At 39.1% G+C, this 22,970-nt stretch overlaps 1 protein-coding gene across 1 annotated transcript in view; it reads right to left on the bottom strand.

The window, feature by feature from the left end:
* Positions 1-22,970, bottom strand: part of PLEK (pleckstrin) — a 743,287-nt gene that overhangs the window by 251,023 nt on the left and 469,294 nt on the right. Inside the window, exon 4 of the mRNA XM_044055991.1 lies at positions 7,491-7,582. Within this exon, the coding sequence (XP_043911926.1) occupies positions 7,491-7,582 (92 nt within the window). The remainder of the gene's footprint in view (positions 1-7,490; positions 7,583-22,970) is intronic.

Raw genomic sequence — 22,970 nt, 5'->3', positions numbered from 1 at the left:
AATACCACCTTTTTTGTACACCACGCAGGGTACATTACAGGTCCAGCATTTTCCAGGACAGTTATGGTGGGGTAACATTTAAGTTTATGTAGTACTGCAATGATTGGCAGATATTTGACATATCTAAAGAAATAGAAACCTGCTGAATCAGTACTGAAAAAGACTTAACTGCAGAAGGTCCTGAAACATGCAGGATTTGGGGATAGTTTTAGTAAGTGAACAGGGGTACTGGACCATCATCTGGAGACAGATCTTATGGTAAGGTCTTTAGTGAAGTAATAAGAGGAAGGGGCACACGGTGGGGGGTTTCATTCCCCACTCTCTCTCCTGTTTTTAGTTTTGAGATGGAAATGTTAGCAAGGAGCACAAGATGAGCAATGAGGGAGTCAGAATGGGAAGAGAACGTTTGTAATAAACTGAAGTTAAAAATGCTTAAGCCCTAAGCATTTCACAAACAATGAAACTCAAACATGATAATGACTACATGACCAATGGATAAATACAACTGACCAAATCTGAAATGTTATTAACTCATGCAACTAGCTGAAATTAAACACAAGATAAAATAAGATAAGTTCATTAAAATTCCTTCTCTGGTTCCATAGTTCAGTACTGCAAGGTAGAACATGGCCAAAACAATTTATGCCGCAGCAGCCAAACTGAAACAAAAGTCTGAGTCTCCCATAATTCTATATTGGCGTGGCAGCAGTACCTTGGGTCAGACCAAAAAAAAAAAACAGTACTGATGAATTCATATCCAAGACATTTACAAAAATTAAGGAGTCTGACAGAAGTCTAAGTTCAGTACTGCTGTGTGAACACTGAACAGATAACTGTGTAATCATAGTTCATCATAGCAGTCCTTAACACTTACAATGTTTCAGTATTATTTGCAATAAAATGGCTTTCAAAATAAAACATCAGATTCATATACTGCAGTCTGATAATGGTAACCACACTACAGTGTTTCAGACATTAAAGAAGACAAAGTAACACTCATTTCCAAAAGAAATGGCATTATAGATGGAAATATGTCAGCTGTTGGAGATGTAGTATACAAGCCAGAGGCAGCAAGGAAACACCAAGCAGGTCTCCACTCAGAAACTCATGAAAATACCAACTATTTAATATTTCAGACAGCAGTGCAATAATAAGTGAATCATAGAACAAACACAGTGTCCACTGGGTACTTACTATCACCTTGGGCAAACAGGCCCTTCTGTTTTCCTATTTACAGATGATCAAATACTATTAGTAGACAGTTCAGAGTATGCGGCAGGGTAGGTTCTGCAGCAGTCTGAATGATTTATAGCACAAAAAGGCCTAGATTATAACATAAAATGCAGTAATTATGAGGTAGAGAAGTATCAGTGAGAGAATGAGGAAGGAGTGATGGACAGGGTAAAACACCTAGGCCAGAGGTTTAGAATCCACTAGAAATCACAATAGGAATGAATTATACAAATCATAAAATGAGGATGAGATAATGTAATGAGAATATAAAGTGAGGCATCTTCTTTGAGATGTAGAATTAATAAAAGTCCAAATGTTGACTAGCTCAGAATTACATCACAGTTATGGAGAAAGCCAGCAGGATTAAAGAAACTAATACATAACAAATTTATTTGGAAGATGTGCCCAGCTATGATCATTGGGGACTGAAGAGACATTGAAAAGAGATGAAAGTGATGAATGACATCCTAAGAGCTATGCACTGTGCCACATCAATTGAGTCAAGGAATTATAGGAAGATGTAATCCAAAGGTAGTATCAAAGAGATTATATCAAGAAAATTGTTTAGTCGTTATGGAAGGAAAATGGGGGAGACTAAGATAAGAATCTATGTCCCCCACACCCCCTGCTAATTATATACACTAACTCTGAGATCACACAATCCCTAAGAAAAGGGGAAATTCCCTTAGCCAGGGACTGTCAATCTTGCATACCTGTCAACTATTTGTATAGTTCATAATGTGGTCTACGAAACAGATGCCGACCAAACTCCCTCTTAACCAAACAAACGAAATATAGACATCTATATGTGTATATCTGTATCTATATCTATCTATATCTACATCTATCTATATCTGTCTCTCTTTCCCTCTCTTTCCCATTCGGCTTTCCTGAAAACATTGGAGAACATGAAGATCTCTCCGAACACCATTATATTGGGCGACTTCAACTGCCCAAACATTGACTGGGAGCACTACTCAAGCCCCAGCACCTTAGCCCAAAGATTCCTGGAAATTATAAACTCAAATGCTATGGAACAACTAGTCACCACTCCCACAAGAGGGGACAACATACTAGACCTGATCATTACCAACATGGGGACTCTATGCTCCACACCAGAAGTATATCCCTCATTGGTAAGATCAGACCATAAATTAATTTCACTGGATGTCCACATCCCGACCCCACCCTGAGCCCAGAAAACCACAGTGAAAAACTTCTCAAAAGCGAACTTCTCACTTCTCAAAACCGAAGTGGAATCCTTCAAGGCCCTAGAGCCAGTGGAAACTACAGTCCAAACTGCAGAATCCTATATAAATGCATTCTACGGACATCTCCAGGAATGCATGGATCATGCTATCCCAAACAAAACCAAGACCCAATCATTCAAAGGCAGGCATCCAGTCTGGTGGACCCCTGCCATAAATAAACTGTACAACAGAAGGAGGAAGCTACTACATGATAGAGCAAAATCCCTAATAGGGAAGGCATCTCTGATCAGTACTAGCAAAAAATTACGATCCCTCATAAAATCCTCCAAGACCAGCTTCGAGAGAAAAATTGCACAGGACACCAAAGACAATCATAAGGCTTTTTTCAGTTATATTAGAAACCTGGGATGCAACTCCCAGACTTGTTCTGAGTTGATTCTAAACGACAAAAAATACACTGAACCCACAGACATCGCCAATATCCTGGCAGACAGGTTCAGTGCAAACTTCTCCACCCCAAAAGAGCAAGTATCTATCGCGGCAGAGGGCTGCCTCCCAAACATCTCAGATGCTCAGGTGAAGGCTGCCCTCTCCAAAGCAAAAAACACTGCTTCCATAGGACCAGATGGCGTCCCAGGTTGCGTCCTACATGAACTACAAGAGGAACTAATCCCTCAAATAAAACAGCTATACAATCTCAGCCTCACTACAGGATATGTGCCCACAGAATGGCGTACAGCAATAGTGGTCCCACTCCACAAAGGTGGAGCCTCTACGGACCCTGGAAACTATCGCCCCATAAGCCTGACTAGCTTAGTCTGCAAGGCTATGGAGAGGATCAGCATGGAGCTCATAAACAAAGACATTGGGGGCCTACAGACACTAGATCCTACCCAGTTTGGCTTTGTCAAGGGCAGATCCTGCCTTTTGAACCTGGTTGACTTCTTTGAAACAGTCACCAAAGCTATAGATGAAGGGAACGTAGTCCACACAGCCTATCTGGACCTTGCAAAGGCATTTGACACAATACCCCACTCGGGCATCATAGATAAACTATCCATCTTAAATATAAACCCCTATGTCACAAGATGGGTCGCAAACTGGCTTAAAGACAGAACCCACAGAGTGAGAGTTGCTGGAGCCATGTCAGACTCAAAACCGGTCACAAGTGGCGTCCCACAGGGTTCTGTCCTGGGACCACTCTTGTTCGGTATATACTTTTCCGAGGTACAGGCAAACGTGGGAGGACTATGGCTCACCAAGTTCGCAGACGACTGCAAACTGGGTGCCATAATCGACTCTCCAGCTGACACAAACATCCTTCAAAAAGGTCTCACAGAGACAGATAACTGGTGCCAGCGCCATGGTTTAAAGCTAAATGCCAAAAAATGTATAGTCATACCCTTTGGCAAAAACAATGTGCCCACAAATTACCACATAGGCGGAAACCCATTAAGTACAGAGAAAGTTATTAGGGACCTGGGGACCCAAGTTGATAGCAATCTCTCCTTTGAAAACCACATTGCCAAAGTGGTTAGAAAGACCTTCTACATAGCTCACCTCATCACGAAGGGTTTCACATCTAGATCAAGAGAGGTAATCATGTCCCTTTATTCATCCCTCATCAGGCCCATCATAGAATACAATGCCCCTTTTGGGATGTACCTTACCCGACACCTGCAGCAATTAGAAAGACCCCAAAAGTATCTCACCAAGAGGATCAAGGGTCTCAAACAGATGCCATATGCTGCTCGGTTAAAAAAACTCCAGCTCTACTCAGTTGCATACCGCCTACTTTGGGGCAATCTATGCCTGACATACAAAGCTATGTCAAATCCAGAATTAATGGACATGCTCCACCTCAGTAAATCTAAATCCCTTAGAGCCACACGCTCGAGGGACTTGAACCTCAGCACAGAAATAAATAGAACTTGCTGGAGGGACAGATTCATAACCCAGAGGCTCCCTTCGCTCTGGAATAGAATTCCAGTTCATGTGAGGCAGAGCACCTCACTGAATCTCTTCAAGAAGAATCTCGATAAGTGGATGGGGGATCGTAGGTTTGTCCCAGGGATTACTCCTGTGTCACTATTAGACAGAGGCACAGTAAACTAAACCTTAAAAAGGGCACAGTATACTCAAATCAAGGGGTGGCGTAAGCCATACAGAATCGGGCTAGGCTTATAATTGCCCCAGGCCTAGTATGAACCTATGAACCTATATATACAGATAGGATATATAGAGTTGATATGAAATATTGAAAGTCTATATTGAAATGACAAAATTCACTAAAATGATGTTTCAATACAGCGAGCCAAATCATCAAATGGTACAAAACAATGAAAAAAATGAAAACAATGTTTTTGCAAGGGGCAACACCCCCTCAACCCCTCTCTGCTAATTATATATACTAACTCTGAAAATGCACAACAGTGGGGAATAAGGAAAATCTCCTTACCGCACTGTTAGTGATCTCGCCCTAACACCCATCAACTCATGCAGCACTCAAGTCCCATACACATACAAGTGCATACATTTACACACACCCATATATTCAAACACAGACACTATATACACATATTCATACATCATAAACACACATTCAAACACACATACAGATGATCCATTTTCACTTTATTGTACATATATCAGCCAAATAAGTTTGACATAGTGGAAAATCAAGTGAAATTCGACCAGATGAATGTCACTATATATGTCATCAATTTCTATTTCAAATTTTTTACACATTTGTTTGGCTAGATTCCAGAAGAGGCAATTAAAATGCTGGACTGCATGGCTTCTGAATAAATTGCCTTCTTATGCCAATGGATATGAGCATTTTTTGTGAGATTTTTGTAGATTATTGTTATATTTTGTTAATAGCTTACATTTCGGTAATTAATTTTAATTTGCAGTTTTTAACTGCTTATGCATTTAATCCACACTAGCACCTCTGTTTTATACACTTTTATACATATTTAAGGTTTTAAAAGCATCTTTTTAAAAACATTATTTAATACAGTTTTAAAAACTTTTAATAATATTTATTTTATTAAACAGTAGTATATAAGGACATTTCTTGCACATGCATACAGGCACTCTATTTTAATTTAAGCTAATAATTTAAAGTTTGTATGCATTTTTATTATTGGATAGTTTGTTATGTGATGTCACTATTTTAAGCATATAAACTGAATCAGTTAAAGATGGCCCACATCTGATGAAGTTTATCAAATGAAAATGGAGACTTTAAGACGTTTATGTGTTTTGTGTTATTGCTGATGGTTCTGAATTTATCCGTGGCTTTATTGCTTTGCCTGATAGAGGTGCTAGTATGGATTACTGGTCTTTGTGCTTTAGTACCTGGTTGCTTGCTGTTTTTGGGAATTATTTGCTTATGCATTTAGTTATTTGAGAAAATTGTTTATGATAATTCATTGTTTAATATTTCTTGCTCTGTTCCATTTATTACATATTTGTTAAATGTGCTTAAGTATAAACAGTTAAATACACTGTAACAATACAGATATTCACTCATTAATTTTTTCACTGCTTTCTTTATCATATATAAATCAGAGTCTATCCTGTCACTCAGTAGATGTAAGGAAGCAAATCAGTCCTGGACCAGATGCCACTGTAGAAAATTCACACATAAACAAACACAAACACATCAGAAAAATCTGCACAGACACACACACACACACACACACACACACACACACACACACACACACACACACACACACACACACACACACACACAAACACACACACACACACCACTATGGGCAATTTTAGAGTACCAATAACTCACTTAATGGCATGAGATATGGGATGAAATCAGATACAGGGAGGACATTTAGACCATGCAGACTCAATAACGAAGACATCTCAGATGGATACCAGAGCAGAGAACTGGGTGCTGTGAGATAGCAATGCCACCTTACTACCGGCACAGCTGATTGAAAATTAACTGCAGTACATCTGGGATCAGGGAACTTTCCTTTCCTCACTGTAGTCTGATGTTGGAGCTGGTATATATAATTATTGGGGAGGGGGTGCAGGAGGGTTGCCCCCTGCAAAAAAATAATTTATTTTCTTTTGTGTTTTTTGATCAGTGGCTGATCAACAAGTTGTACTTGATCACTTGCCATTTCATGGATGCTATTTTTGATTAGCTGCTGGACATCCGCAAATATATGTGGGGATGTGTGTATATGTGTGTGTGCATATGTGTATATATCTATATATATATATAGATATAGATATATAAATTTAATAGTTGTTGCATATTGAGTAATGGCTCTACTCAAGATGGCCGCACTTTCACAGGAGAACCAAGATTAATTAACATACATAAAGAACAATAAGCAAAAAGAGAGAACTAACTACAGGATAAAGTTGACAGCTGGGTTGTATATACATATAATGCATCTACAGTATGTTTGGTGCTACACAAGTTTCTAAATTGATCCATGGAGATTAATAACTTATCCCCAATTGAAGGGGTGCTAAATTCTACCCAGTAAATATCTTTTTCTTACTGATGGTTTGTAGTTTTTTTTTCTCAAGACATTTTTCACACAATTCTGAGAAAGTATATCACATACCTATGTTCCTAGATTTTACATGAGAGCTCAATAAGTCGTGGATGCCTGTCAAAGATAACAATGGTGAGGAACAACCAAATATGCTTTAATGCTATGAAAGAGGTTTGTCAGAAGTAATGTGGTTGTTTCAGAGGATCTGACACATTTCAAAATGTTGCTTGCTGACGTCATATTAGGAAGGAAAAGGGGAGAGATAAATCTGGACTAAAGGTGAATCGACAGCATATTAATTGTTAGAAAGAATAATTAATCAACCCTGTGAAAAGTGATGAAAAGTTATTACACAAATCTTAAGTACTTGTAAGAAAAGCATATTAAAGATTACAGTTGTGGCACAACATATTTTGATAGAAAGCTAAAATACTGCAGGTTTATATGAAATATGAACACAACATAAACCTCTTTAAACAAAAAGGATACCCAAAACAATGTTTACCATTAAAACAGCAATTGTAGATCTTTTTGTCTTTTTCAATCTTCATTTCTTTTATTCCAGTATCTGGATCTTTCATTCGGAGATACAAAGCACTGTATTCAGAGGAAACAAGAAACACCACCACATAAATATTACAGATGTACTGCAAAATGTGGTAAAACAGGACAGTGATTCACAGTATGAAATGCATTAATATATAATGCCTGGTAAGTTATGCATTTTCACAGTCAGACCACTTCTACATAAAGCCTGCTTGAATTACTGGACTATTTCACTAAAAGCAGGACATCTGCAGACTTCCTGGTTCTGTTAGGCCGCACGTACTCACTTACAGGATGATAGACATCAACAACAAATGTACAGATGGATAGAAGGAATGGCAAGGAACAGTCAGCCTGGTGGAAACAGCACGCGATGTGACAGAAGCTTTTCTCTGACAGCCCAGCTACAACATGGACTAGCTACAATCATCTCTTACTACAAAAGTAGCAGAAGAACTGCAACAGTTCCCAAGTACTAGAGGTGGGTCCATACCACTGGCTTGACTTAAAAAAAAAATCAATAAAAGCATTGTACTGGAAAAGTTGACATTATGAAAGATCTGGATGGATCAGGCAATACCAGACAATATTTTCTTGTGTGTGGAATATATATGGATTAATGTCCGATGCTCGATAACAGTAAGCTCAATTCTGGTAACATCGAGACTGACAGAATCAAAGAAGCAGTGTCAGAATTCTACAAATGAACTCCAGGACTCCCCCTCCTCCACAGAACCCACATTAGTGCTTGTTTTCATGTCCAGAGTGATAGAAAGGTTCAGGATTTTGTATTTTTCACTGTTGCAGAATTTTGGCACTACAATGTTGGTCTTTCAGTCACAATATTGCCAAAACTGAGCTTGCTGTCATTGTGCACCTGATAGTAATCCATGTGGGATATTGGCGGAAGTGTGAAATGAAAGGCCCTCCAGCATGCACAGTGTAATGGTCACCTAGACAACTCATTCCCTTTTTTTCTCTTAGTGCAGAATGACTCCAGTCACCGGTACTGAAGGATAAACCTTTCCTGAATAAGGGGAGATCTATTTAATCAAATTGACTAGTGTTACTGTGACACCCCAAACCCATGTAAAAATGTGAAAAGTGAAACTGACAATGACAACGACAAGGCTAGAGAATGTCACAGAGAGGTTAGAGCTAGTATACAGTGTGAAGCAACATTATAAGGTGAGGTCAGAGGGTCTACAAAGGGAAATATTAAAAAAATTAAAAAATAATTCATTAAGATGCAGATAAGAAGCATCAGTGATTAGTCCAGTGCATGTTTTTTTTTGTATCACACTGTCTAACCATTTTAAATAAATGATGTATTGATAATGCATTCATTGTATTATTTTTTTCTAGTATAACTGATACAATATGAAATATTCAATTATGAATGATTTAACTTTCCAGAATTACTTATTATTATGCACTCAAGTAAAAGCACCTCAGTGCTCTAAGTGTTGTGCTCCTGACCATGATATATTAACTAAATCAGTCATCAAAAATGAAAGTACTTCTGTATGCTGCATGTGATCACTCATCATGACTCACTCTGCAGCTGCAGTGGGGATGAGCATTTTTTTTTTTTTTTTTTACCTCCACCCCTCACCTGACATCATCTCACCTTACCCTCAGACATCACTGCAGCCAATTCATTTCCCCAGGTGAATCTGTAACCACCTTGAAACCCAATGGAATGGGGATCTCCAGTATGGATGAAAGACCGTAGCTGCACTTTTGTTGTACAGACAACAGCAGAGATCAAATAACCTTCTATAACATCATATAGGTAGTTTGGGGTAACATTTTTAGTTTTCCTTACTAGAGGAAGACTATACAGTAGAGAGTCAATTATCTGAACATCAATTATCGAAAACGTCAATTATCTGAACCCAGTCTCCCAAAGTTTTTGGGTAGGAAAAATCATAAAGTTTGAATATGTAAATGTTATACATATTAGCTTGTGCATGTTTTTTGAACCTGGTAGCCTGTTTGTGTGTGAAAAATATTCTTTACTGTCCACTGGACTTGCTGGATGGTTGAAAAGTGACCCTAAGTGCAGAAAAAAAACAAGATTTTAGAAGTGTTTTATCCAGTTCAATGTATGTTTGATTATCTGAACAGTTTGATTATCCAAACTACCCTTGGTTCCAATTAGGTTGGATAATTGACTCTTTGCTGTATTTCTCTGTAAGAGCTATACCTGCCTGATATCTGTGTGACCACACCATAAATGACAGTGGGTGCATACTTTTTTTGCCAAGTTTTGATCCCTCTCTCCATAAAGAGACAGTTCTTGGAGATACCCTTTGTTGCCTCCTGAGAAAGAAGAACTGGCTATTGGCAGTTCAGTCTTCTCTCTTTTCAGTACCACTCCAGTAGCTGGAGTGTAAACTGAACTTAGTCACTGGTAGTTAAGGCAGACACACTACCACTGTGCTAATGAGACTGTGTGATTCAAGCAGAGGACTTGCTTACATGGAACAAAACTGCTAACTGGCCCTGGCTGGCTGGAGGGGCTATAGGGTAAATGACACATGCAATGAGACCAGAACATATGACAACCAAATGAATTCTATAGTACATGTTGAAAGATGTGAGCCTTTCCTTGGATGCTGGTACTGCAGCCTTGGTGATTTTTTTTTAGTGAAGCCTTGCCTAGCCTGCCCATCATCTATTCTAACAGATGCTGATATAAAAGAACATGTAGGCAGAGGACAGTATTCTGGGTGGTGTTTTAAGCTGAAGTTTTATTCCTGATGCCACAACATTCAGCTTATTCTGTCAAGGACCTACATTTGATTTCTGGAGGGCCCCATCAGCATTAACAATTTTGAGGGTGTAAGCATTAACAAAGTTATTGGGACAGCAGGCATAACTATGAAGTAATTTTACAAGATTAATGTAGTTTCAAGACAAATTTGCTCAAGCCATGGATCTCATCTTATTAAATGACTGACTTTGGACAGTGTGGTTAGAATTTAAGTTAATTTTTCACTGAAGCCAAGGATGAATATGAACTGTTATGGAGTTTCAGTAGATGTAATCCAATAGATTTGTTATGTCATGACTTCTACTATCATACATCTATTATAGTATATAGAAAGTTTCATAGTATCTCTGGTATTTGGCAAAAAATGTAACAAAAACGACATAAACATGGCTTCCTGCTGAAATATCTGTACTCTAAAAAAAAAGGACAAAACTGCAGGAGAAGTGAAAATCTTGAGCATAGCTCTTCTCCTTTAAACTACTTCTTTTTGAAGGGGGACAAGCAAGCCCCTCCCCACAATGTGAACACACACACACACACACACACACACACATATATATATATATATATATATATATATATATATATATATATATATATATATATAATTACTCTAAAAGTATCCGCTTTTTCAGCCATTCTGTCTTCATGTTTTGTGACTCACTCTAGTGGGTCCTGACATTTCAAATGATTATCCAGAACCATTTTATTTATTTATTTATAATTTCTTTACTGGGAAAGTCTGACTGGGATGGAGCCCATTTTCAAAGGAGGCCCAAGAAGAAAAGCTCCTGAGACATTTGACAATTTACGTAATGACTGTTTCATTTCAGACATTACATATTTGTGTACATCCCTCCTTACTTAAAAGACATTGCATAGTTGCATGCATCCTTCCATATATACAAGACAACAGTAGCACTGATTTACAGTTAGTGTAGTATGACATATGGCATAAATATTTAGTATTTGATGGAGAGGAATATCAAACAGAGGTTAATATTCTTACAGTATTACTTATAGTGGCAAGCAAGTTAAACTGTGTAGCGTATTGCACTCACATTTCGTACAGGTTTAAGTAGTAGGGCAGGGGTTAGTTAAACAGTTAGTAGAGCAGAGAATAAGAGGTGAGAAGAATGGAGTGAATGAGTTTGGGTGAGGCAGTACTAGTAAGTGACTGGAGAGTGAAGCATAGAACGTGTTAGTAGTAGAAGGAGATATACTGATAGTTGAGAGGAAGAGTGATAGTTGAGGGAGTTAATGTATATGGATATACCAGACAGACTTCAATGAAGAGAAATGCCTCCATAAGTTGGGAGATTATAGCAACCATGAAGAATTTTGATGATAAAACCTTATATTTCAATGACCCACTTTTTCTTTAGAGTTCAGACTGCATAGTTACATTGATAGCACACATAACTTGATGACAAATAGGACTGCTTGGCTTAACTGGTCTGCACATCCTCTGGATACTTGACAAGTTGCAGCACCTATTTAACTGACAACTCTCTTTTATTTTCTTTTTGTCATAAGGACCACATTACATATGCCCCAAGATGTCTTGAATTTCTTTAAGATCATTAAAACTAGCGCTTCTTGAAGAATGTTTGTTCCAGCCATTCACCACTCTTTCTGTGAAGCCATATGATTGTTCCTCTAAACTTCGTTCTCTTCTTTATTTGTTCAACAAAGTAGGAAGATCACATTACAGTGTGTGTGTGTGTGTGTGTGTGTGTGTGTGTGTGTGTGTGTGTGTGTGTGTGTGTGTGTGTGTGTGTTGTGTGTGGGGAGGGCAGTTAGTTAAGAGAAACTATCTAGAGATTATTAACATGGTGTTATATATCTCTGAAAAAGTCACAGGCTAGGAATTAGCCAAAAACTATACTATAATGAATCCTGTAGTGAGTGAACAGAACAGTAGTGGTAAAACATATTTTGCCATAATACTTGAAGAAATGTCAATGATCTGACGTGACACTTTTTTGTCATACTAGGTCAAAAGTGTTTCACTGCTGCTCTCTCAGGGTATGAAATGTGCTTTCTATTAGCTTGATTAAGAGAGGATGATGTGAGCGGTGCAAGAGCAGCGGTCTGTTTATTTATGACCCCAAGGAAAGTCATGGAAGGGGTGCAAAGCATGTCTTCTGCAAACATTCTATGATGGTCATGAGCTAGAAGGGCTACAGCCATCTTTATGATTTTCACAAAGCAAAAACATTTTATTTCTTTTTCTTCTTTTTTTAATTAGTATAGAATATTGATCAACATGGACCATTTTCTGGTGCAGCCCAGGATACAAAAACTTGCAATACAGGAAGTATACATCAAGCGTTATGTTGTTATTCGCTACAATGGCAATCTCTTGTATGGTCATTACATTGTCAAAACATAGATACTGTCAAGCTGGGGGGGGGGGGGATTGTTAACAAGACATGATTATAATGCACCTTAACTAGGAGTTTCGATGATTGTGATCTTCTTCTAAAGGATCACCATCAGACCCTGATTTAATAGCATTGAAATGTCAGATAATGAGGATATAATTCACATTTCCCTGATTGTCCCATTGTACTCATCCTTCATTAGACCCATTAGACCCATTATTGAATACAACACCCCGTTTGGTATGTACCTCTCATGACATCTGCAACAACTGGAAACGCCGCAGAAATACCTCACTAAAAGAATCACAAGCCTAAAGCAGATGCTTTATGCTGACCGCCTTAAAAAACTCCAGCTATAGTCTGTTGCATATTGTCTACTCAGAGGCGATCTCTGCTTAACATACAAGGCAGAGCTGTTGGACATGCTCCACTTAAAGAAATCCCAATCCCTCAGAGCCACACGCTCCAGGGATCTAAACCTTGTCATTACAATAAACAAAACATGCTGAAGGGATAGGTTCCTGACCCAGAGACTCCCCAGACTCTGGAATAGACTGCCCATACATGTCAAGCAGAGCACCTCTTTGGCCATCTTCAAAAGGAACCTTGACGACTGGATGGGAGAAAGGAAATTCACCCCGGGGAATCACGTCAGTCACCCTGCTAGACAGGGGTCCAGGGAAGTAAATAGTGTGGGAAGAAATAGGCAGGGAATTGTTATGGCTAGGCTTGTATAGGCCCTAGGGCCGATAGCCTTTTACCAACCTATGAACCTATTTCAGTGCACCCCAATTTAAAATATAAATGTCAAAAATGTCAATATGCATAAAAACTTTCTCAATATGAAATGTATACACTTTTACTATGTATCAAGCTACATATATCAAACAAAAAACACTACTCATATTGTGAGTGCCCCAAACAACAGCAAGCTGAGCACTATACACTCTGTCAGGGAAACAATGGAATCACAAATATTTTGGGCAATTTCATCTTTATTTAAGCCTTTTTCAGAAAATAAAAATGAGTTGGGATACACAGCTAGGCTTAAAAAGGCCCTTGTAGTTGTTAGCCTAGCACACACCTATGACCCTATGAGATAAAAGCACAGTGCTATATATACATTATACACAGTCATATGACTAACTCGAAGGAGTTATAGTTTGTGTTTTTTTTAAGTATATTTGATGTTTAGTATATTATTCAGTGCTGGATGCAATTAATTTCTAAAAAGTTGTTTACATCACCCTTAAAATTTCCACATTCTGTGTAGTTCAGAACAAACAAAAATATGTAAATTTCTTGAAAAGCTGTTATAAACCAAACATTTTCATGTTTTAGAGAAGAAGACTGAAAATGCTATTTACACTCTTTGGTGATTTTATCTCTCTTATTTTTTAAGATTGTTTTAAATAAAGAAGAAAGTAATAAAATATCTGTGGCTCTAGTGGTTCCCTGAGACAGTGTATAGTATTCAGCTTGTACTACATATATCATGAAAAGTACTAACATATTAAAAACAACTACAAGTTTTTTTGTCTGAATCTTTTTTAAACACCTTTATTGAATTATCACTTATGACATAGACTCATTTACATTCATATAAAACTAATCAAATTGTATTAATAATTTAAAATTAACAAACATTATTCTTTACATATATCGCTATATATCATACAATGTAAGCAACATTACATATATTATTCAATGCCTGACCCTTTTTTAAAACAAGAAACATCTTTATTAAACAATCACTTAAGAATAAGCAATCATATGTAGGATCATAGGAAGTTACTAGGCTATTGGCCCTGAGGCCCTTACAAGCCTAGCCAAGAATTTAGCCCATGTTCCCACAAGTCAGCACCTGATGCCCCTGTCCAGCAGGGACACAGGTGGAATCCCAGGGGTGTATTTTCAGTTCCCCATCCAGTTTTCCAGGCTACACTTAAACGGGTTGCTAAGGTACTCTGCTTGATATAGACTCCCTCTATTCCACAGAAGGGGGAGTCTCTTGGACACAAATCTGTCCCGCCAACAAGTCCTATAGCTGTCACAGACCAGGATGAGGTTGTGCATTTGGCTTATTCAAGTGGAGCTTGACTTGCGGATATACAGAAGTCCCATCAAGGCAGAATCTGAGATTGCTTTGTATGCCAGACAGAGATCACCTCTAAGGAGTCTGTATGAAACAGAGTAGAGGCATAGGGCTTTTAGCCTATCTGTGTAGGGTAGATGTTTGAGGCCCAGGATTCTCCTGATGAGGAACCTCTGTGGTCTCTCCAGCTGCTGCATGTGCTTTGCGAGGTACGTGCAGAAAGGGGCATTGTACTCAATAATGGGTCTTATAAGGGAAGAATACAGGGATGTAGTGACCTCCTTGTCCCTGGATGAGATACCCTTACCAATGAGGTGGCCGTGTAGAAAGCTTTCTGTACAATGGAGGCAACATGGTGGTCAAACATCAGTTTGCTGTCAACCTGGGTGCCCAAGTCCCTCAATATTGATTGCATGCTTAGGACCTTGTTATTAATATGATAATTTGTGAGGATGTCACTATTCTCAAAGGGGATGATGATGCAGTTTTTGGCATTCAGTTTGAGGCCATGCTTCTGGCACCAGTCATTTGTTTAGGTGAGACTCACTTGGAGGATGTTCGCATCACTCGGTGAACTGATGACAGTGCCCAGCTTGCAGTCATCTGCAAACTTGGTCAACCATAGCCCACTGGTTTAGGCCTACACTTCAGAAAAGAAATCCCAAACAACAGGGGCCCCAAGACTGATCCCTGGGATATGTTGCTTGTTATGGGTCTATTGCTTGAAGTGGCTTTCCCTATTTTCACTAGGTGGGTTCTATCAGTGAGCCAGATTGCAGCCCATCTGGTAACATACGGATTGATGCCTAGTTGAGAGAATTTATCTATTATACCCTAGTGAGGAATAGTATAGAAGGCTTTGGCCACATCAAGCTAGGCTGTGTGCACTGTCTTCCCCTCGACCATGGCTTTGGTGACTGTCTCAAAGAAGTTGACCAAATTTAACAGGCATGACCTCCCCTTGACGAAACCAAACTGTGTGGGATCAAGTGTGTGGAGATTGCCAATGTCCTTGTTAATGAGGTCCATGATAATCCATTCCATGGCCTTGCAGATCAGGTTAGTTAGGATGATGGGTGTATAATGGTCAATGGTCCACCTTTGTGCAAGGGGATGACAGTGGCTGTCCTCCACTTGGCTGGGATGAAGCTGGTATTCAAGCTTTGGTTGAATAGGGTGAATAATGGTGCTGCAAGTTCCTGCCTGAGTTCATGTAGGATGCAGCCTGGGATGTTATCGGGTCCCATGGTGGCTACACTTTTTGCCTTTGAGAGAGCAGTGATGACTTACTCCCTAGAGATAAGGATATGGGGGGCAGGGGCTGGGGATGTCCTGATTTACTGATGGGAGGGACAGAGGGGCGAAGTTTTTACTAAACCTGTCTGCCAGCAGGTTGGCTATATCTATGGCATTTGTGCATGTGGTGTCCTTGACCACCAGCTCTGAGCAGATCTGAGTGCTTCCTTTCAGATTGCGGACATGCATGAAGAAGGCCTTATGACTGTCTTTAGTAGATGTGTCCCGTTTGGACTCAAAGTTTGCTTTGGAGGATTTCACTAGTGCTCTTATATGGTTGTTCAGGCTGAGAGATTGCTTCCATTTAGGCACCTGCTCCTTCTTGGTCCTGGGCAGCAATTATTTCCTTTTATTATAGAGTTTATTTATTGCAGATGTCCACCAGGCTGGTTTACTCTTCTTTGAGGAGGATGATTTTGTCCAGTCGGGTATTCCTGATTCCATGCAGCTATATAAGAGCATGTATAGTACTTTAGTGTAGGTTTGGACATATGTACCAGTTCCTATGGAGAGGGCTGTGAAACTGTTTATACCTTCCCTCAGGAGGCTGTAATCAGCTTTGGAGAAGGTTTTTTGTTTGACCCTAGCTGGGGGGGTCAGGGGAGAAGATTTCTTTGAAAGTGACCGCTTTGTGGTCAGATCTTACCAGGGAGGATGACACTATAGGGATGCTGCAGTGGTTACTCATGTAGGTTAATATCAAGTCCAAGATATTATCACCTCTTGTGGGGGTGTCAACCAGCTGGTCCAAGGCATTTGCATTGATGAAATCAAGGAATCGCAGGGCATCTGTGTTTTGGCATGAGTAATTCTTCCAATATATGGTTGGATAGTTAAAGTTGCCCAGGATCATGGTAAAGGTTTTAATCTTGATAGATTCGAAGAGGGCCAGACAGGTAGAGTGGGCATCTTGAGTCAAAGTTGGGGCCTGTAGCTAGCTATGATTTGAATAGGGGTGTTGTCAATGGTTAACTGCACCTGGAGTGTCTCCTGTGCATCATACTGTTTGACCAGCCTGCAGGTGTGTATGTCTTTAATAATATATATTGCAACTCCACCTCCTTTTGCTTTGTACTGATGATTTGGAGTCTGAATGTATGATAGGATGAACATGCTGTCACTGGGGTGCTCTCCACAGCTTTGAACCAGGTTTCTGTGACTACAAAAATGTCAGCAGCTTCCAGGGTTAAGAATGCTTGCAATGAGTGGAGTTTCATGTTTAGACTCCTAACGTTTAGCAGCATGACCTTTAATTTGCATTTTGATGGAAGTTTCGTGTTGGTAGTTTCATCCTCATGACATTGCCTAAAAAGGCACTAGGAGGGAAGCAACAGCCTTTGTCAGAAGCCTGAAGTCCAAGGGAGACAGATGCAGGCCATCTTTGGCAAGCATCGTGGTCTGTCGATCATGTCTTCCCAGGCTGTCAGGTACTGGATCCTCTTGGAATGACACAAGAAATTAAACCGATTGTTAAAGTCAATCATTTTCAGTTTGTACTGAGACATCATTCTGGGTGATGGTAGAATGCTGCTTAAGGCTAGGAACATACCTGCCTGGGACACACATTCAGCAAGCTCGATCATGTCTCTCTTCATATAGTCCAGGGAGGTACGTCTCAAGTCATTCACATTTATATAAATGAAAACATACCACACTGGCACAATCCTACTTGCAAGCATTTTACTTTACAAACCATACTGACACACTCCCAATTGCAAACGTTATACATCACTTATAATCTACCCAATCACTTTTTAAGTAAAAGCTAGTCAAACCACTGAGGGTAAACCACACAGTATTTGTTCTTAACATTGCCACCACCTACTGTTTACACTAAATCAATACACTAATGCCTTAGACTTCAGAATATTTTACATTCAATAAATCATTCCAGCTTTGATATATATATATATATATATATATATATATATATATATATATATATATATGTATAAACCTATATATATATATTTATATATATAAACATATATATATATATATGTATATATATGTATATATATATATATATATATATATATATATATATATATATTGTACACATATATTGTGCACACACACACACACACACACACACACACACACACACACACACACACACACACACACACACACACACACACACACACACACACATATATGTATGTAGATGTGCATTCCCCCACCAGATCTAAAACATGTTGGTCAAATTTACTAAATTTTTCACAAAAATCACCATGACAGCAAAGTACACACCCAGTATCTACTCTTTTCACTTGCCTGAGATATTTGTCTACTCTGTGCTTTGTGTATAGGTTGTCCTATATTCTGTATAAGCAAAACAATCAGCTCTTTGAGGGAAAGGGTGGTAGAACATCTCAGGGCAATGAAAGATACCAGTGAAACTAAAAGTATTAAAAGGAAGTAGTACAGAAGAGTAATATAATTTAGTGATATGACAAGTGTGATGTCCCCAATTTGGGCCAGTAATCAAGGAACCTGAATCCTCACCACTGACACTGGAGAGGGATGTTAACTTGGAACAAGAATGGATACAGCCAGTACTTCCAGATGCAGCTCTATGCATCAAGCACAAGTTCCCTTAAGAGCACACAGGGAACACAGTCTGGATTTCTCTGTCTTCCTACAGATTCCCAAATAAGACTCCCCACTGGCACAGCTATAGAGTTGAGGCCTCAGTCAAGTGTCCAAGCCAAGTTCTCCAGCACAGTCTTTGGGAAACCAGTGCTTCGTGTCCCTGCCCCAAATAGCTGCCACACACATTTTTTTGAGATTTGATTTTCACTCACACATGCACACACACCTGGAAAAGGCTGGCACAGATTTACTAGCTATGTCACCTTCTGCCTAAACTATAAGGTAGTTACACCACCACCAGACACTCCAAAGCCAGCTACTCTAAGGCTCTTTCAAGGGTTCCCAATTATACCAAGTAAAATTTAATATTAATACAAATGGTAGTTTGACCAACAGCAAGGCTTTCAGGAGTGGCCAAAGCTGTCACCAAATATATATAAGTACTCTCAGAAATTAAATATTCTCTAAAAGACCATCCACAATGAAAAGTTTAAATATATTTAATAATAAATAAGAAAAGAACATGAAAATAGTAAATATTGATTTACAGTAAAGGTCAGAGTTTCAGTCACAGGAAATATTAACTATAACACAAGTGAACAGGTTCACACAGTTACAGAAAAACAATACTTAACTAAACTTACTATATTTTCCTGACTGATCTAAAGAATTATTATTCCCTGGTAAATTACTAGAGCAAGGCAAGATAAAGTGGGTGAGAGAGAATTCTTTTTCAGGCAACAAAAACAGACTGCCATAAGACTTCAGTCTCATCTAGTATTAAATATCATTTTTAGTGATGGATTACAGAATGACATCATATATATCTGGCCATCTGACTTCTGGTTTCCATGCTACCCCCTTGGCTAGAAGCTGTCAGGATTAAGCACATATGTGTCAATAATACACACACACACACACACACACACACACACACACACACACACACACACACACACACACACACACACACACAAAAAACCTTGCTAAGATCTGCTGCAGCTACTGGAAGTCATAAAACAATTTCAAATCTTCACCCTTACAGAGTAGCAATTAGATCCCCCCTCCCAAAGACAATACAGAAAACTTCCTATTACAGACTTTTTTGTCTCTGGCTGCACTGAGAACTATAAGATACAATCTTTATGGCGTAAGTCAGGTAATTTAATTTCAAACTATTTTCAAAGTTAGGTGGATTGAGATTAACCTATTCTCTTCCAGTATACTCTGTTAAAGCATATACATCTAAACAGTTACAAAAATACATGTATATTTCTTTTTCTGTCCAGTAGGGCACACTACTTGTACATTTTAATATAAGCAGCTTTACAGATACATTTTTCAACACAAACATCTGTAAAAATCAGTTTGATATATGAATGACATATCATTCTTTACAAAATTTCAGCTAGCTGTGCTGGCATATGTTACACATCCACTGCCCTACTTCTCCTGGCATAGCTGGCAATACCACACATTGTCACAACACATACAGATTCACTTGTTTTTATATTAGTTTTAGAGTTACTGTGAATAGGGTGTACTGGATATTACTTCTATGACTATATGAGTAAAATATTTTGTGGACATAATTTAGGAGATACATTTATTCCTTGTTCTGGAGCATAAGCTATTCAATTTTATATAAAAAGAACAATGGAAGTATCTTTCTGTGTCATTAAAAATGCATTATAATACTACTCTGTTGTAGGCAGAGGAGTAGCTAGCTAAATCGACAAACTACACACATAAAGCAAAAAAAAACCCCTCTTCTCTCCAAAGTTAAAGGATAAAGACCAAATTAATTTAATCAGCTGCACAACTGTGACTGCTTATATGAAATAGCAAACTAGCTGGAAGATGCACTGGTAATGGGTTGCTGCATTACTGTAAGTAGCTCATATTCCTGAGACCATCATTTTTACAATGAATGCAGAATTTGCATAGATATGTGTTTGCTTTTGTGGGGGTATATTCTGACTTGGTCTTATTCCTTCAGGCATGTCTTAGTGCTACATCTGTTTTTTTTTATTCTGCAGCATTTGGAGATTATCAGAAGTATTAGCATGTGTACTTTTCATTATTTGTTTTAGTGCTTTTGGGGATACTGGTAGAATCTTTATGATAGCTTCTAGTGCCACTGTTTATTCTTACAAGTGTTTTCTTTTTTAACTGTGTATTTCTCTAAGTTTTGCTCTTTGCTAGAAGCACTCATAGTGGTCTACACTGTCCTGATGGTTGTTCCTGGCTCTGCTGTTAGTCTGTTTAATTCTGTGCTTTATTTAATTTTAGTTTGTAATGCATGTTTTCCTTTGATTCATTTGTTTTGTTCTTCCTCTTGCATTTGAATAAATACATACCAAAGAGATGATTATATTCTATTATAGGTTCATAGGTTCATAGGTGTGTATTAAGCTAATGGCCCTGGAGCCTTTACAAGCCTAGCCCATAGAAGTGCTCTGGCATCGTGCCGCCTGACGTTAGTTCCCAGTGACTCTATCAAGTAGAGCCACTGGAGTGATACCTGGGGTGAACTTTCTATTTCCCATCCACTCATCAAGATTTCTCTTGAAGAGGGCCAATGAGGTGCTCTGTTTGACATGTATGGGAAGTCTATTCCAGAGCATGGGCAGTCTATGGGTTATAAACCTGTCCCTCCAGCATGTTCTATGGTGGTAATGAGGTTGAGATTTCTGGAGCATGTGGTGTGGAGGGATTGGGATTTCTTTAGATGTAGCATTTCTAACAGAGCTGGGTCAGACATGGCTTTGTAAGTCAAGCAGAGATCGCTTCTTAGTAGATGATATGAGACAGACAGCTGGAGTTTTTTGAGTCTGTCCATGTACAACATGTGTTTAAGGCCTAGGATCCTCTTTGTGAGGTACTTTTGTGGCCTTTCCAGCTGTTGCATGTGTCTAGTGAGGTACATGCCAAATGTGGCAATATACTCAATGATTGGCCTAATGAGGGAAGAGTAGTAGAGATATGATGACCTCTTTCTTCCTAGATGCAAAACTCTTGGTAATAAGATGTGCCACATAGAAGGATTTTCTAACCACAGTGGCAATGTGGTGGTCGAAGGAGAGGTTGCTGTCAAACTGTGTCCCCAGATCTCTAATAACGCCTTCAGTGTTCAGTGGGCTCCTATCAATGTGGTAATTAGTGGGAACTGAGTTTTTCCCAAAGGGGATGACGACACATTTTTTGGCATTAAGCTTAAGGCCATGGTTTCAACACCAGTCATTGGTCTCAGTGAGGCCTTTCTGTAGGATGTCTACATCACTTGGGGAGTTAATAATGGCTTCCAGCTTGCAGTCATTTGAGAACTTAGTCATCCAGAGTCCCTCCGTGTTGGTCTGGACTTCTGAGAAGTAGATGCCAAACAGGAGCGGACCCAGGACCGATCCCTGTGGGACTCCACTCGTGACTGGTTGGCAGTCTGACTTGGAGTCCGTAGAACTAATAAAAAAGAGGTGTAAAGATTGATAATAACTACTCTAGACTTAAAAAGTGTACCTTTGATGATCAGCTTACCTAGGTAGCAGGACTTTCTGACAACAGTAGATATATGGTGGTCAAAGGAAAATTCATTACCTACAAAAGAGGCCACTGCCCAGGTTCATAAGGACATGGGTTGTCTTAAGTTTTGGCCCCTCTGAGATACTGCTTTAGCAGAGGATGAGAGAAGAGGGGAGGTTCTGTGTTGTAATGAGCTGAAATAGCTGAGGCATGGATTTTTATGGAAGAAAAGGACAGGCCCTTGTGAAGCATCTCAGTTAAGTATTGTAAAATCTGAGGAATATTGGGCACTGCTGTGCTTGTCCCTTGTGATTGATTCCAGGCACAGAATCTTTTCCATTTTTCAGCATAAGATTTTCTAGTACTAGGCCTTCTTGCCTCCAAAATGATATCCAGCACAGGTTTGCTGAGGGATGCTAAGGGAGAATTTAGGTGATTAGCCACGCTGCAAGATTCAAAGTTTGGAGCTGAGTGTGTAGAATTTAGTTGTTTTGCTGAGACAGTAAGTAAGATGTCTGAGGCAGGTGCCACAGTGGAAGGTGTGACACACTGCACAGGAGTGGGTACCAGTGTTGGCAAGGCCAGTCTGGAGCAATCAAAATCATTTTTGGTTTGTCCTGTTTGACTTTTAGTAGAACTTTGGAGAGCAGAGACAGAGTGGGAAAGGCATAGACTGATAGGTTTTTCCAGCTGAAGGATAGAGCATCCACTTTCCAGGCTTTTTTGTGATAAGTTCTTGTGCAGAATTTGTCCAACTGGTAGTTCTGG

This window comes from Protopterus annectens, chromosome 1.part2 (assembly GCF_019279795.1).
Source record: "Protopterus annectens isolate FY-2018-M chromosome 1.part2, PAN1.0, whole genome shotgun sequence".
NCBI classification, from domain to species: Eukaryota; Metazoa; Chordata; order Ceratodontiformes; family Protopteridae; genus Protopterus; species Protopterus annectens.
Note: the sequence above shows the minus strand (reverse complement) of the source record. Positions and strands in the feature narration are given on the sequence as shown.